Source organism: Notolepis coatsorum, assembly GCF_963971535.1.
Source record: "Notolepis coatsorum genome assembly, chromosome: 7".
Lineage (NCBI taxonomy): Eukaryota > Metazoa > Chordata > Actinopteri > Aulopiformes > Paralepididae > Notolepis > Notolepis coatsorum.
Window position 1 is genome coordinate 72,118,337 of NC_140171.1, and position 19,840 is coordinate 72,138,176.

Here is a 19,840-nt window from a genome sequence, read left to right on the forward strand (position 1 = left end):
ATATTTTTTTATTAAAAAAAGGTTGGTCAAAATGACAATGTGTGAGGTCTACGTTGGTCGGCTGTTGCACTGGGTCGAAGAACTGGGTGATGTCCTAGCAGTGGCAATGTCGCTAGCAGGGATTTTAGACTAGTAGACTGAGTTTAAAGAACATTCCACCCAAAAAATAAAGCAGATTTATTATGCTCATAATCTCTCTCAAAACTAAACTGTATTTTACAAATGAATTTGGTTAAAGAGTTAGGACTAATTTAAAGAGATGGCATGTGTGATGTCATATTCCAGTAAGTATGAAATACAGCTCATGTGAATTGTGCGTTCCTTTAACAGTCATTTGACAGATATATACAGTGGCATCCTTACCGGCGTCCTGCCGTTAAACCTGTACGGTGTATAAATGTACTGTGATAAATGTTCAGAAGTATTGCCCTCATGGATGTAATAAACCAAATCATTAGCTTTATTGAACACATAGGACGCCTTCACACAAGGGACAAACACAGACAACCGAAATGCTTGAAATGAAAAAAGAAAAACCCACATTTTTATTGCACTTAAGTTATAAGAAAATAAAAATTCTAAGTGAATCAAACAAATACACAATCCCTTTAAGGTTTTTTTTCTGTCTGTTTTCTTTTCTTTTTTTCTTTTTTTTGCCAGGCAGTTTACAATGAACTGAAAAAATAAAACACCTGCAACGACATCCGATTTCTCAAACCAGATCATAAATTAATAAACAGAGGGGGGGTTGGGAGGGGAGGGGGTGGAACAACGAGAGGAGATAGAGCGAGATTGTTTTCTTTTTTTCTTTTCTTTTTAATATACAGTGTTATACCACTTTCACAGTTCAGCTTGAGTTGTGTGGCTCTCGGGGAGACTGCTGCCTTGGTTGCAGGTGTGATGCCTCCGTTCACAGGCTCCAGGCGGGTAGCTGCTGAGCACCTTTTGGAAAACTGCAACAGGCGTTAACACTTGTAACGCGGAGACTCCCTCCTCACTTGTCAGTTTTCGGTGTCCCGTTGTTGTTGCCGCTGCTTCAGACGTGTTCCGAAGGACAACGGAGGTTGCAACGTGGATATATGGACATGTCCTTTCTTTCACTTGTTAAAATCAATACATCCTAAAACATTTTTGTTCCTCTTCCATTTTTCCATTTTGCCAGTCCACACAGCATTTTGTACATTTCCCCACAGAACAGGCTGAAAGAGCTTTGTCCCAAGGAATGTGTTTTTACAATTTGCCCATTAACACCCACACACGCAAACATGCACACACACACGCACACGCGCACACACACACACACACACACACACACACACACACACACACACACACACACACACATTTTCCTCTCTGCAGGGCAAACCAACACGTCAGTATCTACTCCCTCTTCTCAGCCTCGCAGAGGCACGTTTGGCTCAAGTTTCAGTGGCAAAAATAAAACAGAAAAAAACAAAGAAAACATCCGATGTTATCATTTGTCACGTTTCTCTCGTTTTCTGCGTGTCTCTCTAAAAAGAAATAAAAGAAAAATAAGAGAAAAAAATGAAAAAAGTCCAAACTTTTATAGAGTTCAATTTTGGAATTTTCATCTGGGACTAAAACGTCACAGCAAGTAAAAGTTCCATCTCTTTTTTTTCTCCATTCATCTAGCAGCATAAATACAGTTTGGCCACTGGGGGGGGAAAACAGTACTGGGGGAGAGGTGGTGGGGGTTGTGTGGGGGCGCGGGGAGGAAGGGGTGTGGGGGGCAGTAATCCATGGAGCTTCGAGCAGAGAACATTTATTTCCTATCAAACGCACCGGTACTGAGGAACCAACCCTACCAGACTCTTTGAGAAAAAAAAACCCAAACAGCATCTTGAGGAGGCAGTGCTCCCAAAACCCAGCTATGAGGAGAAATAGAACAAAATAAAAAGGAGAACAAACAAACTCAAACAAAGTTAAGGACAAATAAAAAATAAAAACCTGGTGGTGACATGCTGAGAGTAGAAACTACAACTAATACTGGGATTGGTTGCTGCTGGCAACAGTACGCCAAACAAACAAACAAACAAAAGAAAAACGGAATTAAAAATTCACAGTCATGTTAGTGTGTGTGTGATAGTCTGATGAAATCCAAAACTTGAGAAAAAACTACAACAACTAAAAAGTGTGGAGAAGAACAGGAAACGGAACTGGAGTGACGAGATAAGAGCCGGATTACAGGCCTCCTGGTGTAGGAGTCACAACACTATGTCCAAGCAGAGCTCTGTCTGGTGTAGGAGTCACAACACTATGTCCAAGCAGAGCTCTGTCTGGTGTAGGAGTCACAACACTATGTCCAAGCAGAGCTCTGTCTGGTGTAGGAGTCACAACACTATGTCCAAGCAGAGCTCTGTCTGGTGTAGGAGTCACAACACTATGTCCAAGCAGAGTTCTGTCTGGTGTAGGAGTCACAACACTATGTCCAAGCAGAGCACTGTCTGGCTAGAAATGTGTGATAATTCACCTTATAAAAAAACCTCTTAACTGGACTTTTCCTCATATGACAGTGGCCCTTGTGTACAGTGTTGCTTTCCATTTAACGGTTGGCCATGTTGAGTGTCGGAGGGCGGGTGGGTGGGAAATGTAAAGAGGTGTGGGGTTGGGGGTAAAAATGAATCTATCTTTATACATCTCAACATCTCGAGTGTCAGGCTTGAGTCAACAAGTCTCTGTGTGAAGCTGCCCTGAGGGCGGAGAGTCACTTCAGGAGAGATCAGTCTTCCTTCTCTTTTAGAGGATGAGTCAGTCTGTCCCAGCTCGCTCCTCCTCTTCCTAGCCCCCGCCCCCCCTTCCGACTCCGCCCCTTACAGGTTGGGAGGGGTCAAAAGCAAGGCCTGAACACGTGGATGTAGGTGTGGGTGGGTGTTTGGGGCGTGCGTCAGTAACATTTGCCAAAGGGGGGTGGGGGTGGGGAAGATATTTGATGGATCGGGGACAAGCTAGGCTGTAATATCGGTGGTAGTAGTGGTGGTGGTGGTGGTGAAGGGAGCTCTTGCAAGTGTTTTGAATGAAGAGTTCAGGGACCACAGTTGCCTCTTCGACCACCTCCCTTCCTCTCTTTTTGTTGCTCACGCTCTCATCGTCCCCCTCCACCCCCTCGCTCTGCCTCTCTCACTTCATGTCCACGTCAAAGTCCAGGACGAGCAGCTTGGTCTCCTCTGTGCCGTTACGGCTGCCCACGGCGCACACCAGCTTGGTGTTGGAGGCTCTGATGCGCCACACCACGCCGCCGCTGCCCCCGCTCTCCAGCGTCACCAGGTTGCGGATGAACTCGCCCGTCTTCAGGTCCCACAGCTTGACGGTGCCGTCGTCCGAGCTGGTGATGACGAAGTTCTTGTTGAACTGCAGGCACGTCACGGCGCTCTGGTGCTTGTAGGGACCTGGAGAGAACACACACACGCACAGAGAGAGAGTGTGAGGCTGTGTATTGGTAAGAATCTGGTGATACAATACATATCACACGTATCACATTACATGGCCTTGGACACAGTCTCTCCTGGAGCTTCAGAGACCCACAGGCGATGAACACGCTCCTATAGCGTCAGTCTCCTGGCAGCTTAGACTGACGATCTGCTCTCTTTGTCTTCCTCATAAATACACTTACCTATTCTAGTGTCTCGTAAGCCTGAACTTGTTTTTGATTGAAAATTGTACCTTATTTGTTAATTGTTAAGCTGCTTTTTTGTATCATAAATCGATCAATAGAGACCGTATTAGATCCCCAATTATCACCTGGGGTATCATTGGAAAGCCACACTCATTGGCTACAACCCTGTGCAAAGATTTTCGAGATCACCAAATGATTGACGGAGCTAGAGCCCCGGGAGTCAGGGGTGGTAATGTGTACTTTTGCATACTTTGGGGCACGCCTCACATATCGGCATGTAACTCGAGAACCGCTGAACGGATTCACCTGAAAGGGCAATCGACAGGCAACACATAGGGATTTAATTCTATCTATATATTGCATTAAAAGAAATGCACACCCGAGCCACTAGAGGTCGGCCAAACCACGCTGTACAGCGATATTGAGATCATATTTAATTTTTTCGCCATGGCATTCATAATTCAGCCACCCAGCCGCTGGTGATACAGAGGACTCTGCACAATATTGCAATGCCTCAATACCGCCGCCTGGTGGATGATCGGGCGAGTTACAACCGGAAGTGGCAATCGGTGCATCTGGGAAATCCGTCCGGCAGTCACATATTGTTGCGGGACTCCAGATATACACTGGTATGCATATGGATCGCTGCCATAACTCAATAATCGATATGATTTGGGCGTTTATTGCGCCATACAAACCGGAAATGGATCTAGGAGATCGACGTCAAATAAGTGGGATCTTTTTCCTCCAGTCTCGTCGGCGAACGGTAAGAGGACGCTGATGTCATTTTCAGCCCAATTGTCTATTAATTTCACCGCAAACCGATCTGATCAATATATCACCCATACTACATAAAGCATTTGACGCATAACGTATACGATCATGTACAGTTGCATTTTTTAATATAGCGTGTCTAGGGAATAGACGGCAATCGATAATCTATATATGCGTTTAGGCCTATAGCTCACGTTCTAGGAATTACTGCAGAAAACGATCAAAACATACTTATATTCTAGAAGGTATTTTTGTATGAATATATGAATGAAAAAGTATAACGTTCCTACATCCTGAACGATAGATAATCGATGTTGAATGGGCCATAGTAATGTCAATTTAGCAATACAATTTAAAAAGTTATAGCCCTGCAAAGAAGGTGAACATCTCCATAGGCTTAGAGTGGTGGCAGACTGGCTATATTGATGGATATAAGTCATGGCAGGGAATGTGTTAAGAGGTTAATGTATTTTTTTTATTTTTTTGCCAATAGTAAAGACCATAACCCTATCAAAACAGTAGTCAAAGTGTATATTTAAATTTTTACAGATGTTTTATACGATTTATCGGAAATACGAATTTATCGGAAAAATGCTAATTATATCTCTTTTATCGTAAAACCGCAAGGAAATGACTAAATCCAGATTCAACCCTGCCATTGGAAAGAGGAGCCTTTTCCCTATCCATAAATGTATGATTTGGCCATAATAAGGTCAAGGTCAAGTTCAAGGTCAAATATGAATTCATAATTAAAATCAATTATCATTTATTACTGTATCTACAAATCCTTCTGTTTAATCATCTTCCCTTTATTCATTTGCTTAGATTTTTTTACACTTGATCTCAATAAGGTGGTGAATGAGCTCAGTGAGTGAAATATCTTACCCCGCAGATTTAACATGGTGTTATTCACCGTCAAAGATGCAAAAATAAATCATAATTTATATTCTCCTTCATTACAATTTACTCAAGGCTAGTAACAAACACAATATTTCTGACACTGGAAATACATACCCCCGGGTCCCTAGATGTTCCTAGATACCAAGAACATGCAAATTGACCTTGCAGAAGTGGAGCAATCTTCCATTTACCTAGGCATGTACCTTTAGGCGAAATTTCTGAAAATAGGGCTACCACTTAACAGGTTAACAGAGTGCAGAATGGGTACAATACAGTACAGCTCAATACACACAATTGTTAAGGGGATGCAGACCAGAGAAAGACTTTCATCTTGTTTACATCGGGGTCCCCCATTTTCAATTCATATATATCATATTCAAACATATATGACATACATGACATACAGGTAGACAGTACTGTTGCATCTAGACATTTATGACATACCAGATCTACAAATATACAGTGCTGTTTATGTGTATGTGTGGGTAGGCGGGGTGGGGGAAACTGTACATTGGAGGGGGTTGGGTTTGGACATTTACAGGGGCCAGTTTCGAATTGCAGTCTCCCGTAGGTGCTCTTTGAGAGTGGTTTTGAAAGTGGGTAGTGATTCACATTCCTTTACAGCTGTGGGTAGGGCGTTCCACATTGATGTGGCATAATTGCAAAACGTGTTTAGTCCCTTGTTTGAGCCGAATCTGGGTTTAACATGATTTGTGGAGCTCCCTCTGGTGTTGTGGTCGTGGTATTCACTGACCTTTGGGAAGTATTTTGACATGTACATGGGTACCTTAGTGGTGTAGTGTATCTTGTAGACCAGGCCCATTGCAAGTTGCTGTACTCTGTCGTCTACTCTAAGCCATCCTAGGTTGTCAAAGTGGGCAGGGGTGAGGTGGGTTCAAGGAGTAAGGTCAAGCAGTAGTCTGGCCAGTTTGTTTTGAGATGTTTGTAATTTTGTTTTTAGCGCCTTTGAGGTGCAAGCATAGTCGTAGTACCCTTGAATGAGTGCTCCTGCCAGTCTTCAGGGTATTCTTGTTTACCAGAGAGGAGATCCGGTACAAGAATCGAGTTTGTTGGTTGACTTTTTTTTATTACATTGGATGCCATTTTGTCACAGGAAAGATTTGCCTCTAGGATGGAACCCAGGTATGTAATTGCATCTTTCCTTGTGACAATATTGTCACCCACTGCAACTGAGAAGCCGTCGGTCTTGCTGAGTTTGTTATTTGAACCAAAGAGAATGGACTCTGTTTTACCCAGGCCAGGGCTGTACAGTGCGATCATCTCGTCGAAAATTGCCCCCTAATCTGGCCGGTGCGAGTGGAAAATATCATCTGGGGGCAAGCTTGCGAGTAGTGATTGCAACCCTTCATTCGCATTTCACTCCTAAATTAATCCATACAAATTGGATAAAACATTAGCCTACAACCAGGGCATAATGTTGCGGTTGTAATTTCATTAGACAGACCAGCGCGGACCTTTAATAACATGCAATTTGATTGACACGAGCAATGGGCTAACGTTAGCTGCTATCCACGGTATGCATTAGGATTATGCTAAGCTAACTAGCGTTAGCTGCTGCTAACCCTGGACACCAGTCAAAGCGGACTCCACAACACCATTCGGGAGGAAAGGGGGTGGGTTATATTGACAACGCTTGACAACAGAAGTTTAAACATAACTTCATATTTATTGGTTATTCGTTTCTGTTACTGTATATCATCCACTTTCCATCTCCCACTGTTAAACGCTTCCTGTTTACATTCGAGTGTGACGTCATCACCTACGGCAGCTTAGACGATCAAAACGCGAACCTGGAACAAAACCCGGGGAGGGGGGGGGGGGCTGGCTCTCTCATTCGTTCTCGCCCCCTCTCTCTCTCTCTCTCTCTCTCTCGCTCTGATTGATTGGAAACTTATTAACAGATTGCAGAATGGGTACAATACAGTACAGCTCTCTCTACATTCAATGATTTAAAGTAGCCAAACGTTACAGACAGTATAAATACTAACTGGATAGTTGATGATATAAACATTTAATTTCATTATCTGAAATATTCTAAAATCATTAAGTCTGCTATAAGCCATTATCCCTTTGTGTGTGTGATTATTATTTTCTCACAGTAGTGTGTGTGTATATATATGTGTGTGTTTGTGTGTTTGGCTAAAGTGGATAGAAAACACAGTACTGTGCAAAAAAAAGGCACCCAAAAGTTTTTATATAAATGGTCTTAGATGTAAATACATTTTTTATTCGTGTGTCAGTAGACTACTCTTAGTACATTTTCATTAAATTATTTTTTAAAGCATCTTCATGGTTTAATAATGCAAACATATGTTGCAGGGACTTATTATAATCATCATATTGGCGTGACTGTATGCATCAAAGGGTTAAATCAAGCATTTTTAAGTGCTTTAGAGGAAATGTCAAAATATTGCGATATATATCGTGTATCGTGATATGGCCAAAAAAGATCGCGATATCATTTAGAGGCCATATCGCCCAGCCCTACTATAATGGTAAAATAGTTATTTAAAAATTTGCCGCTAAAAAATATTCTTTGCCCCTAAATTTCTCATTTAGGGGCAAGTGTGCCCCTAGTGAAAAAGCTTAGCGTACAGCCCTGCAGGCGTAATGATAGTTTGTCATCAGCGAGTCAGGTGCATATTCTGCCTAGTTCCGAGTTTTTTTTTTCAACCTGCAACTTGTTCTTGTCAGAGACCAGCAGGGCTGAGTCGTCCGTGAACAGGAACAAGTTGCAGTCACAAGCTGACGACATGTCATTTGCATAAATTAGGAACAGTAGCAATCTTAGTATGCTTCCTTGTAGAACACCACAGCTCACTGGGAGGGGGGGGGATAGGGTACCGTTTACCTCCACCATCTGTTCTCTCCCCTCCAGGTAGGATTGCATCCAGCTCACTGACTATCAAAACCAATTGCTTTTAGCTTGTCAATCAGAATGGAGTGATTGACAGTGTCGAAGGCCTTTTGTAGGTCCAGCATGACCATGCCGCACATTGCCGCAGTATTTGCCCGCGTCCACCTCTTGTTTGATTTGGTCGTTCAAATAGAGAAGGCATGTGTTAGTGGAGTGGGATGTTCTGAAGCCAGATTGGAATTCATAGATTAGATTTCTTTTTCGCGGGGTACTTTTCGACCTGTTCGTATACAATTTTTTCCATGACTTTCGAGATGGAGGTAAGAATAGAAACAGGGCGGTAGTTGCCTGCTAATTTCTAATTTGCTGCCCTTTTTGTGCAGGGGGGTTACTCTCGCAATTTTGAAGTCTTTGGGTACATGTCCCTGTTTTATGGAGAGGTTTATTATGTGTGTGATGACTGGAGTGATGGCGGCTGCGGAGTCTCTGAGGAATTTGGAGGGGATATTGTCATGGCCAGTGGCCTTGTTAGGTTGGAGAGCGCTCAGTTTTTTGAAAACCTCATCTGTTGTTACCATTTCTAGTTTGAAATCGTCTGTGCAGACCCCTAGGTTATTGTAGTAGGCTATGATGTGTTCTACCCCAAAATGCCCTGAGTGGGAGGGTAGTTTATTTACCAGTGTTGTGGCTATGTTTGTGAAGAAAATGTTTAAGTAATTGGCCACATCCAGCTCGTCTGTGATGAGCGAGTTGTCCGTCTTTATGTTAATGTTTGAAAATCTGGTTTTAAGTTGATTATTGAGTAATTTCCAAAGTTCACAGGGTTTATTTTAGTTTTCCTCAGTTTTGTCATTGATGAAATTCTTTTTTGCAGTTTTGATCATGGAGTTTACGTCATTTCTTAGTCTGTTTCTTTGCAGTTTGAGTTCAGTCACGTGGGCTTGGAGTTCACTGCTTGAGCTTTTGGTAACCTTTGACTGACTTTTACGAAACTCAGAGCATTTTTTGTCTCCGGTTTTCATAGTGGTCAATATTTCTGAGTGCATCCACGGCTCAGCACGATTTTTTTACCCTGGTGGTTCTTTTTAAATTTTTTTTATTATCTTTTCCCCCCTTATTTTTTCCGTTTTTCTCCAATCCCAACGTTAGTCGTTATGCCAATTCCCAATCCCCTTCCTGGTCGTTGCGCACTCTACCCCCTACTGTCGGTCTGGGAGGGCGGAGACTATCACATGCTTCCTCCGAGACATGTGTAGCCAGCCCGCTTCTTTTCACCTGGCAGCGCGGGCTCTCACTGGGAGAGTGTATCGTGTGGAAGGTCACACTACCTCTCCCAGATCCTTCCCTTGCTGTGCAGGCGCCCCGACCGAACTGTAGGAGTCACTGTTTACAACGACCCGGACGCGTGAATGCCTTCTACAACGCTGTTCCAGTTCCGCGTTGCCGTTTTGCGCTCCGATTGGCCGAGCGCGCGCATGAGCCGCAACACGCTCCTCAGAGGCAGGAATACTAAGCTCCCCCTTAACGCAATTTATACAAATGGAAGTATTGATTACGGCGTAACGAATCATTAAAAAAATATACCGTTAACTGGAATATGTTGTGCCTTTACACATATGTTGGATTATGTAATTGGTTTGTCATGACAAACCAATAAAAAAAATCGCGATTTACCCGGTGGCTACAACAACACACAGTACCTACATGCATCATTGTTTACAATGAACGGTGGGGCTAATCTAAAGGACTGGACACGGACGCGTTAAACAGCAATCAATTAATTTAATATAACAGTCCGATTCTGTGTTTGTTTGTGTCTTTTACCCGGTGGCTACAACAACACACAGTACCTACATGCATCATTGTTTACAATGAACGGTGGGGCTAATCTAAAGGACTGGACCTAAAGTTAGTTGTTCACCAACAATCTACAGACACAAACAAACACAAAACCGGGGGGGGGGGGGGGGGGGGGAGCCCTGCGGTCCAGGGCTCTTTTCATTTTTGCACGAGGAAGGATAATAATGATGATCTAGCATTGATTTCAGGAAGATTCGATAATCAGGCGAAAAATTTCGTGTTTAGTGTATTCCACTAAAACGCTATTATCGCGTCTTTCTCTGGAATTACTCAGAAGCACCCAAACTATACTCATATTCAAAACGGTATAAAACGGAAATGTACCGATGAAAAAACAATCCGTTTTGTACATCTTGACTGGAAGCAACTCTCTGATAATTGACGGGTGTATTAGACCCATAGCTATAATTTAAGATATATTTTAAGGACTTGCAAATCTCGCAGTTGACTTACAGCGGTGGCGTACTAGCGCCATCTTGCGGATTAAGCGCCGGCGCTGAATGAGTTAAAGTGGGTAAAGTGGGTGCTACAGTGAGTTGTTTATTTAAAGTGAGTGTGTACGTGTGGATGTGTGTGATGTGAGTGTATTTGATGGTTTGTTACATACTGTAGTGTTATTGTTGTTGAGCATCCTGATGGCCTGGGGATAGAAGCTCCTCTGTACTGGCATGAGACTCCGGTATTGCTTGCCTGACCGCAGCAGTTCAAAGAGGCAGTTGTTTGGGTGACTAGAGTCTTTGATTATTCGCTTAGCCGTACCCCTGCAACGCTTGTTGTAAATGTCCTGGAGTGGGAAGCCCACCTCCAATTGTGCGTTCGGCTGAATGGGCCAGTCTGCTACGGTCTTGTGCGGTGCTATTCCCAAACCAGGAGGTGATGTTACCAGTCAGGATGCTCTCTATTGTGCATGAGTAGAAGTTCTTAAGGATCTTCTGAGTCACTTTGAACTTCCTTAGGCGCCTAAGGAAGTAGAGGCGTTGCCGTGCCTTCTCAAGGCTGAGAGATGTCACTGAGAAGCTGCTGACTAGCTCTACCGACCGCTGGCACTGCAGAGGTGTGCGTGTGTGTTTGTGCGTGTGTGCATGGCAACTGGCAGGAACACCCACATTTGGAGCGCAGATTGCAGTGACTGTGTTTTCAGCGAGACGCCAGTGACAAAATATTCCCCCGAGGACGTGATATCTAAATAAAATCTGTGAGAGTTATACAAAAAGGTAAACAAGTATCAATCGTTGGCAATGGAAAAGGCTCTTGATACGGTTGCTATAGCAGCTGTTTCATACCGACCCAACTCAAAACAAAGTACATTTCTTCTTTCATAATCTATTCAGACAAAAAAAACAGTACTTTTTAATGGATCTTTCTCTGGTGAGTTCAGAGTGCATGCGTTTGCACTGTGCTGCCTGCCTCACAGAGATATGACATGGTTCTGTGCCAAACCCCAACCCCCCCCTCTCTCCATAATATTTCCACAACAAGGCAGCCAGCATCATCATTACCTTCAGTTTGAGTACCTCTGACAGTAAGGGCCCTGTTGTTGGCCTATTGTCTTATCTAAACACACTAATGAATAGCACAAATTGCCCAATGACCCAATTATATGACCTACAAAATGTCCCGACCCTCACCCCACACTCTACGCTGTGTACCAATTGCACCCCTCTAGTCACCCCCCCCACTGGATCCCCCTCCCCCCTCTTCATGCTCTCGGGGGCATCTCTTTGTTCCACAGGGTATGTGTGGTGAGTGTACAACCAGCGTTCAGGGTTGGAGTTTGGTAACAAGGGTATTGGGGGAGGGGGGGGGCAGGGGCATTGGTGGTGGTTGCATTCATTCAACAAGGATTTCTACCTTTGTATGGGGCACCAGCCCTGCTAATGGGGGTGGGTATTAAACAAATAGGGCCAGAGAAAACAAGGTCCTATCCTGGAGAGAGGCTGGGCCCTGATGTGGGTGGCTCTGGTTTCGCCCGTGCGCGGCCAAGCAGATCATTGAGGCAACAGCCTGGAGCAAAACAAAGGGTTCAGCCTGTGTTTTAAATTGACTGTTTCTGGCTGGGCTCGTGATTTTCACAGCAGATTATGGTACTTTCAGTGATTGGTCTCTGTTGGATGTTGCTTTGCTGCACCTGCGCACCGCATGGGGATTGAAATCGCTTGTGTGTGTGTGTTTTCGTCTGTCACAGTGACAGCATGTGGATTCATTATCCAATTTAGATTGAACTTAGTGGATAGGTTGACAATTCAAATTGACCAAAGATCAACAGTGTACTATGTAGGGCTGACCTTCGATTATTTTTTTGGAATTCGAAGCTTCGGGGCCGAGATTCGATTTTAATTCGAAGCTTCGAAATAAAAGTTAAAAATTTAATGAAATATATATAAAAAAAGTATTAAAAACATATTTTTTTAGGGGGACTTGTACAGCACTGTGTTCAACTTTGTCAGTGCTGTAAAGTTTAAACCTTTTTAAATCTTAGACAAACTAAACACTTTGCTTCCATGAAATATTGTAAGCCGTCATTTGAGGCTTTATAAAAGCAGCACAATGAACACAAATCTGTCAGTGCCGAGTCCGACCTCATCTTAAATAACAAACAGCATTGCTTGTTGTAATTAACAAAGAGAGGCACAGTTGATTTTACAAAAATATAATTTTTTATTTATTTTTTATATAATCGAATTTTATTTTCATATTAGAATCCCATGCCCATTGAACGAAGCTTCGAAGTATTTAAGACAGCCCTAGTACTATGTCTACAGTGTACTATGTCTACACGGTATCCTCAGGCTCCTGCTATTCTCCCAAATATTCATGATGAGAGGGAGGGTGACATTTTCTGCTGTGTGTACTGGTAGTTGCATCTCTCTGATCGCCATTCTATGGGCACATTGAGATCATGAATGGGGGTAGTTGAATCTCTCTGATCAACATTCTATGGGCACATTGAGATCATGAATGTGGGTAGGGCTCCCCCAATTGTCACCGCATGGGTTGTTGCCCCCAGAAAATGGGAGCAGCGTTCTGCGAAATAGTAGAACTCAACTTTTGCCAAACGCAACCCCTCCACACTGCAGTGGCCAATCGTTCTCAGCGGCAGACAAGCGATTTGGGAGGGGGTGAGGGTTTAAAAAGCTCACAGCATGATGTCCTACAAATGGCCCATCCACATAAACACACCCTGGAGCGAGGTCAGCGAGGTCGAATTCAGCCTAAATGCTCTGACTGTCAAGGTTTAAGTGAAGTCTCTACACTGTTTACGACACAGTGTTCTATAGCCCCTCGAAACAAAGAGAAGGTTCTGGTTTTCTGCGTAACACTCACCTTGAAGTGTCTGCAGGCACTGGCCCGTCTTGATGTCCCAGATCTTGACGGTGGAGTCGGCGTTGCCGGAGACCAGGATGTTGTCTTTGAGCTCCATGCCGCTGGTGAGGGACTGGTGGCCGGTCAGCGTGTGGATGCAGTTACCCGTCTCCACGTCCCACACTCTAATGGACGTGTCCAACGACCCGCTCACTACGTGGATCCCATCAAACTGGAGGGTAGAGAGGACAGGGATAGTTCAGCACCCAAGGCAAGACAGGCTAAGCACATCCACCTTAATAGGGAATGCCACCCATTAAGAATTCACATATATGTTCTTCCTGTGTCCCAGGACAGTTCAGTCAGTATGTTCTTCCTGTACCCCAGGACAGTTCAGTCAGTATGTTGTTCCTGTGTCCCAGGACAGTTCAGTCAGTATGTTCTTCCTGTACCCCAGGACAGTTCAGTCAGTATGTTCTTCCTGTACCCCAGGACAGTTCAGTCAGTATGTTGTTCCTGTGTCCCAGGACAGTTCAGTCAGTATGTTCTTCCTGTACCCCAGGACAGTTCAGTCAGTATGTTCTTCCTGTGTCCCAGGACAGTTCAGTCAGTATGTTCTTCCTGTACCCCAGGACAGTTCAGTCAGTATGTTGTTCCTGTACCCCAAGACAGTTCAGTCAGTATGTTCTTCCTGTGTCCCAGGACAGTTCAGTCAGTATGTTGTTCCTGTACCCCAGGACAGTTCAGTCAGTATGTTCTTCCTGTACCCCAGGACAGTTCAGTCAGTATGTTGTTCCTGTACCCCAGGACAGTTCAGTCAGTATGTTCTTCCTGTACCCCAGGACAGTTCAGTCAGTATGTTGTTCCTGTACCCCAGGACAGTTCAGTCAGTATTTGTGAACATGCACCACTCTCCCCTAAAGCCAGAAATCTGAGAGAGAACCCTCCAATTGGTGATGTAACTGGGATGTAATATCTTGGGCTGCTCCAATGAATGGGGGTCTTTGGGGGGGGGGGGGGACGACTTCGTGGCTATACAATGTTTGTGTGAGCTCTTAAACCCAAATGAGGTTTAGGGTGTTTTCACACCTGTAGTTAGTTTGCTTTGTTCCGATTCAGGGACTATTATGATACAATTGTTGCACTTGATTCTTAGTTCGTTTGTGTTCACACGGACCAAAACAAACGCACGCGCGAGCAAACTATCACTCATTGGTCAGATTTTGGGGTGTGCCCCCCCCCCCCAACCCTGAATCTCCGCGTTACATTGAAATCGGGGAGGAGAGAGCGGGGGAGCAAATGAATGAATGTGGATGAGAGCCGTGATGTAAGTGGTTGCAGATACGGCTGTGGGGGTGCTAGAGACATGATCAAATAGTCTTTTATGCGCCTCAATCTCCTGAACACGGCGCGAGCCATTCCTAATCGATCAGAACTAAATCGGCAGCGAAAAAGCCCATTTTAAAGCACCTATTATTACCCATGCACATGCGCAGATTGCCCACAGAGTCTGGAGACGCGAGATGACGCACGAATGAATGTGGACTGTTCCATCAGAGGGGGGAGCTTCGGTGGCCAGTGTCCTTTCAGCTGACCAGGATAATGAAACAATGATCCCACTAAATGGCCAGAAGCGTCTTATGGCGACATCTACAATTACCTCATTGAGTCTCCAGGTAGACTAATGTTTATATTTAAGTGCAGCGGTCTGTAGCCACTCACATTACCACCGAAGCTCCCAGATGGAACAGTCCACATTCATTCTCTCGGTGAGAGAGAGAGAGAGGGAGAGGGAGAGAGAGAGTCAGTGAGAGGGAGAGAGAGAGAGGAGGTGTTGTCTCGCACGGTGCTGCTGTTGCAGCGTCACTACAGTCACTAAACTTTCTGTACACTTGCGTGTTCTCCAGCATCTGACGAATGTGATCGATCGTCTGCCCAAATATCAACGAGGCAGTGTACCGAGTCATCGCTGCTCCACGTTGACCCACGGCTCACTATTATTATTATTGTGTCGGTTTGCTAAATCGATTGCATTCTCACAGCATACGAGTCGCGTCGGGTTCGTTTGGAAGTGCGCCGAGACCACCCTCTCTAGGTGGTCTCGGTCCGCTTGTTTTGTTCCGCAACAGAATGTGATTGCTGTGTTCATATATGCCCAACTGAACCGAAATAGCGGGTAAACGCTCCAGGTTTCGGATCAACAGCTCCAAACGAGCCAGGTGTGAAAACGCCCTTAAAGACTTAAGAATTCAAACCTGATAGGGCGGCTACGTGGCGTAGTGGGCAAGGCGCTCGCCACGAATGTGGAGACGCTGGGCTCGCCTGTTCGAGCCCAGCGCTCCACATTGCTTTCAGTTTAGCTGGTCGTTCATACTAATACACATTGGCCGTATTAGGGGGTGGGAAACTGATGGGTGGGGATCGGGCGTTGTGGACAGCGACTCCTACAGGTCGGTTGGTGCGCCTGCGCAGTAGAATCAGGAAGTGTCGGGGGCAGCGTGAGCCTCCCACGCGTTACTCCTTGCCACTGAGAGATCGAGCTGCGCAGGTGAAAAGATGCGACTGCTGTTACCTCAAGTACCGGAGGGGACTTGTGCTATGTATGACTTAGTCCACATTGCAGCCGGCTTGTGGGAGGCAAGAAACAGCGTTTGTGACAGGGGAGGGTTGAATTGGATGATACAAAATTGGGATGGGAGAAAATATAGAAAATGGGAGAAAAAGTGGATAAAAAAAAAGAAAAATTCAAACCTGATTTGGGTGTTAAGAGCTCACACAATAATGTCATGGCTTCATAAAATAAGAGCTTCACACAGGTCTCCCTCAGGTGTGTTGATTACAGTACATGGACCCATGACCTTTATATACACACATCATAATGATAAATGCCATGTCAAATCAATGCTCCTTTCCTTCATGATGCAGTAAGGGCTCTATATACATATACCGGTACATATGAAAAGACGCCTAGAAAACTACAAACAAACAACGTAAACATCAAAACATTTATAGACTGGACTCATTGACCTAGTTAGTCTAAGAAAAACTGAATGTTGTATTTCGACCACTGATCAAGCAGGTTAATACTTCATATAGATAAGAGAATCACCACTCGCAGCTACAACATAAGGAATATGGTAACAAACAAAAGAAATCCATATAGCGTGATTGTTTTATAAACGTCTATTATTCAGACCATCAACTTCATTTTGTTGAAAGCAGTGAATTTTATTGATCAGCGAAACCCATTTTCCAAACGCTGGAAAAACAACAAGTTAAATTACTTTACAGCACGATGAGGAAAAACACACTATATAGAAACAGCCTCTAATTGTTCATCACTGCGGTAAACAGGGCCTGTCTCTGTCTGAGGCAAGAAGTGCACAGTCATCAGACGAGTGGATGAGGACATCTTAGAGGACACACACACACAAATCCATTAACCTTTTCACATTGGTTCTGTATGCTCAGACTGGACACGCAGTTGACAGTTTTATTTACTATACAGAGACTATAGAGCGAAAAAACAACCACTACAAAAACACATTAGTGAAATCAAAATAGAACTGTCTTCTTTATGGCTCCTCTCTCTGCCAGCCAAGTTGGCAAGGCAACCACCTCAGAGCGAGGCACAGCATCTCAAGGTGCAAACGGGGAACACTTAGAATTGAATAGCCATTCCAGTCTGCCGGGGGTTGTATTTCACGGGTTGTACACTCTGTTGGTGTGGCCCTGCAGTGTGTGTGCTCACCTGTAATGAGTACACTCTGTTGGTGTGGCCCTGCAGTGTGTGCTCACCTGTAATGAGTACACTCTGTTGGTGTGGCCCTGCAGTGTGTGCAGGCAGGTCTCCGTCTCGGGGTCCCAGACTTTGACCATGAAGTCATAGGCACCGCTGACCACCCGCCGGCCATCGTACTGGACGCAGCGCACCGCCGCCACGTGGCCCATGAGGACGTGTAAACACTGGCCCGTCTCGATATCCCACACGCGTAGCGTGGCGTCACGTGAGCCGCTGACCACCCTGCGATCACACACACGAGCAGATGAAGATGTCAGCCACATCTAAACCCAGTCCTGCAGTGAGCTTCAGGTAAGGTGAGTGTTAGGTTTTTAGTGGTTCAAGTGTGACATTTCACACAGATAATGGCATTTAAATACTGTTGTGACACATCTCAACAGGACTGGTTATATTGAAGCGCAACACTTTCCCAGGGATGGTATGTCGCCCCAGAGTCATCAATTTCACAACAGTGAGTTCTGTAGTCTGTGCTCCTCTTTGTTCACACAATGACAGTTGCTATGAAAACATAATAAGGCAGGTAGCAACACTTGCTGCTTCCTCACTTTCCACAAAGAATCACCCGCAGTGTCATCTTCATGCCCATACTTGAACATGCAAACACACACAATACACCTTTTACGTAACCCAGGGCCCTGTAGCACTCTGTTCAACCAGAATGAGGGGGGGCGTGGAAGGATTGTATTGAACATAGTATTTCATTTACAAAATGTCTCCCGGCTTGACGGAGATGGAAATCACTCAAGTGTTGTTCACCGTCAGCCCGCAGCTCGTGGCTCCTTCCGCCCGGTGAGTAATCAAAATGCTACACAAAACCTTGGTGCCCTGAGGCGGGAAAAGAGAACTGGTCTCTCCAGAGAGCGGTAGTGTGTGAACGACGGAGTGGAGTATCACTATTCAGACACTGAGGTCACATGTACACTTCATCAGACATGTTGTCCTGGTACAATGTGGCAGGGAAGGGGCTGCTCTTTTGGTTCCCAATGTCAGCACTGTTCAGATCTAAGGACTGGAGGTAAATATGGAACAGAGTTGTAGCCACCCATCATTTACATCATTACCCCTGACCATTTTCCTGAATGTCGATTTATATTTCAAACATTATGGTGATGAACCATAGAATTATATAAAAGAAACCGACCCAGAAGTATCTCCTGATCGCTCTAACAAATTAGTTGCTCCTTAATGTTCTCTCTCTCTCTGCATGAGTAATTTCTTGTTTACGTATATGAACTCACTGCTTTCCGTAGTCCCTTTCTGTTCCTACTTTTATCATGATCTAAACAGACAGATTGTCAATCATTTAAAATATATTGATTTAGAAGTGGGGTGAAGTGGGGCCTCTGTGAGACATGGCTGTGTAATGCCATGTTGACGACTCCAGGAACAGATTTCTGGATAAAAGCAAAAACTGTTTTTACATCTGTAAACTAAAGTCACCTGGCCTTGTTTTTACAGCTGTAAACTAAAGTCACCTGGCCTTGTTTTTACAGCTGTACACTAAAGTCACCTGGCCTTGTTTTTACAGCTGTAAACTAAAGTCACCTGGCCTTGTTTTTACAGCTGTAAACTAAAGTCACCTGGCCTTGTTTTTACAGCTGTAAAATAAAGTCACCTGGCCTTGTTTTTACAGCTGTAAACTAAAGTCACCTGGCCTTGTTTTTACAGCTGTAAAATAAAGTCACCGGCCCATATGTATTTATCCCTGTGTATTTGCACTACATGCTGGCACCTGCTAAGAACTTCCTTATGTGAATGTGCCTGTGTCTTCACTTGGCCATCTAATTTTATTTTATTTCTCAAATACAAATACAACATGTGAATGAAACGTGTCTGTACCTTTTCTCGTGCAGGTGCATGCAGCGCACTGTTGAGGTATGCCCGTAGAGGGTATGGATACATTCTCCTGTCTCTGCGTTCCAGACCTTGAGTGTGCGGTCGGTGGAGCCGCTGATGATGATGTTGTCCCGCATCTGGGATGACCACACGCCCCCCGTGTGACCCACCAGCGTACGCAGACACTGTAAGGATACAAACAAACACAGGTTTTTTACCACCGGTTAATGGACATTGGTGCTATAGAGAGAAAAGTAGGAGAAAATGGTGAAAATTTAGCATCACGTGTACTTCCATCATTCCATGTACGAGGAGGCCCAAGCACACCACACGCCCAGGGGGTGACATATAACACAAAATAGTGCACTAGAGCAGGGGTTCTCAAACTTCTTTATACCATAAATCCAATTTTTTTTGGCGACCCCACACTTAACCCTTTGGGTGCCGTTAATGTAGAACTACGTTTCTGTCGCCCGGCGGTTGAGTGCCGGAAACGTAGATCTACATTTTTCTTTTATTAGCTATTGCCATTCATAATTCAGCGGGGCACCTTGTGCATACTGTTCCGAGTGTGTCTGAGATTGCAGACGGTCTTATACCGCCCTCTAACACCTTCGGCCGCTATTGCACTCCATTCGAAAGGGTGTAGTTTCTTTTCTCTACCGAGCTGCGGCGTGGGGGCGGGTCCTAAACAGCGCCGTGCTCCATGGCCCATTTCATGTATGCATGAGGAGACATAATAATGATAATCTAGAGTTGATTTCAGGAAGATTCGATAATCAGGCGAAAAATGACAACGTGAATTGTTGTGTAATTCAACGTATTTTCGCGTCTTTTTCCTGGAATTACTCAG

The 19,840-nt window shown here is 44.6% G+C and overlaps 1 protein-coding gene across 2 annotated transcripts in view; it reads right to left on the minus strand.

Annotated features, from left to right (window-relative positions):
- Positions 1 to 480: 480 nt before the first annotated feature.
- The window catches only part of fbxw7 (F-box and WD repeat domain containing 7), a 467,095-nt gene continuing 447,735 nt past the window's right edge, over positions 481 to 19,840 (minus strand). For both annotated transcript variants that reach the window (XM_084319103.1, XM_084319104.1), the window contains 4 exons: positions 18,991 to 19,172; positions 17,148 to 17,373; positions 13,371 to 13,581; positions 481 to 3,407 (listed from right to left, as the gene is read on the minus strand). In XM_084319103.1, coding sequence (XP_084175229.1) covers positions 3,139 to 3,407; positions 13,371 to 13,581; positions 17,148 to 17,373; positions 18,991 to 19,172 — 888 coding nt within the window. In that variant the 3' untranslated portion in view covers positions 481 to 3,138. The remainder of the gene's footprint in view (positions 3,408 to 13,370; positions 13,582 to 17,147; positions 17,374 to 18,990; positions 19,173 to 19,840) is intronic.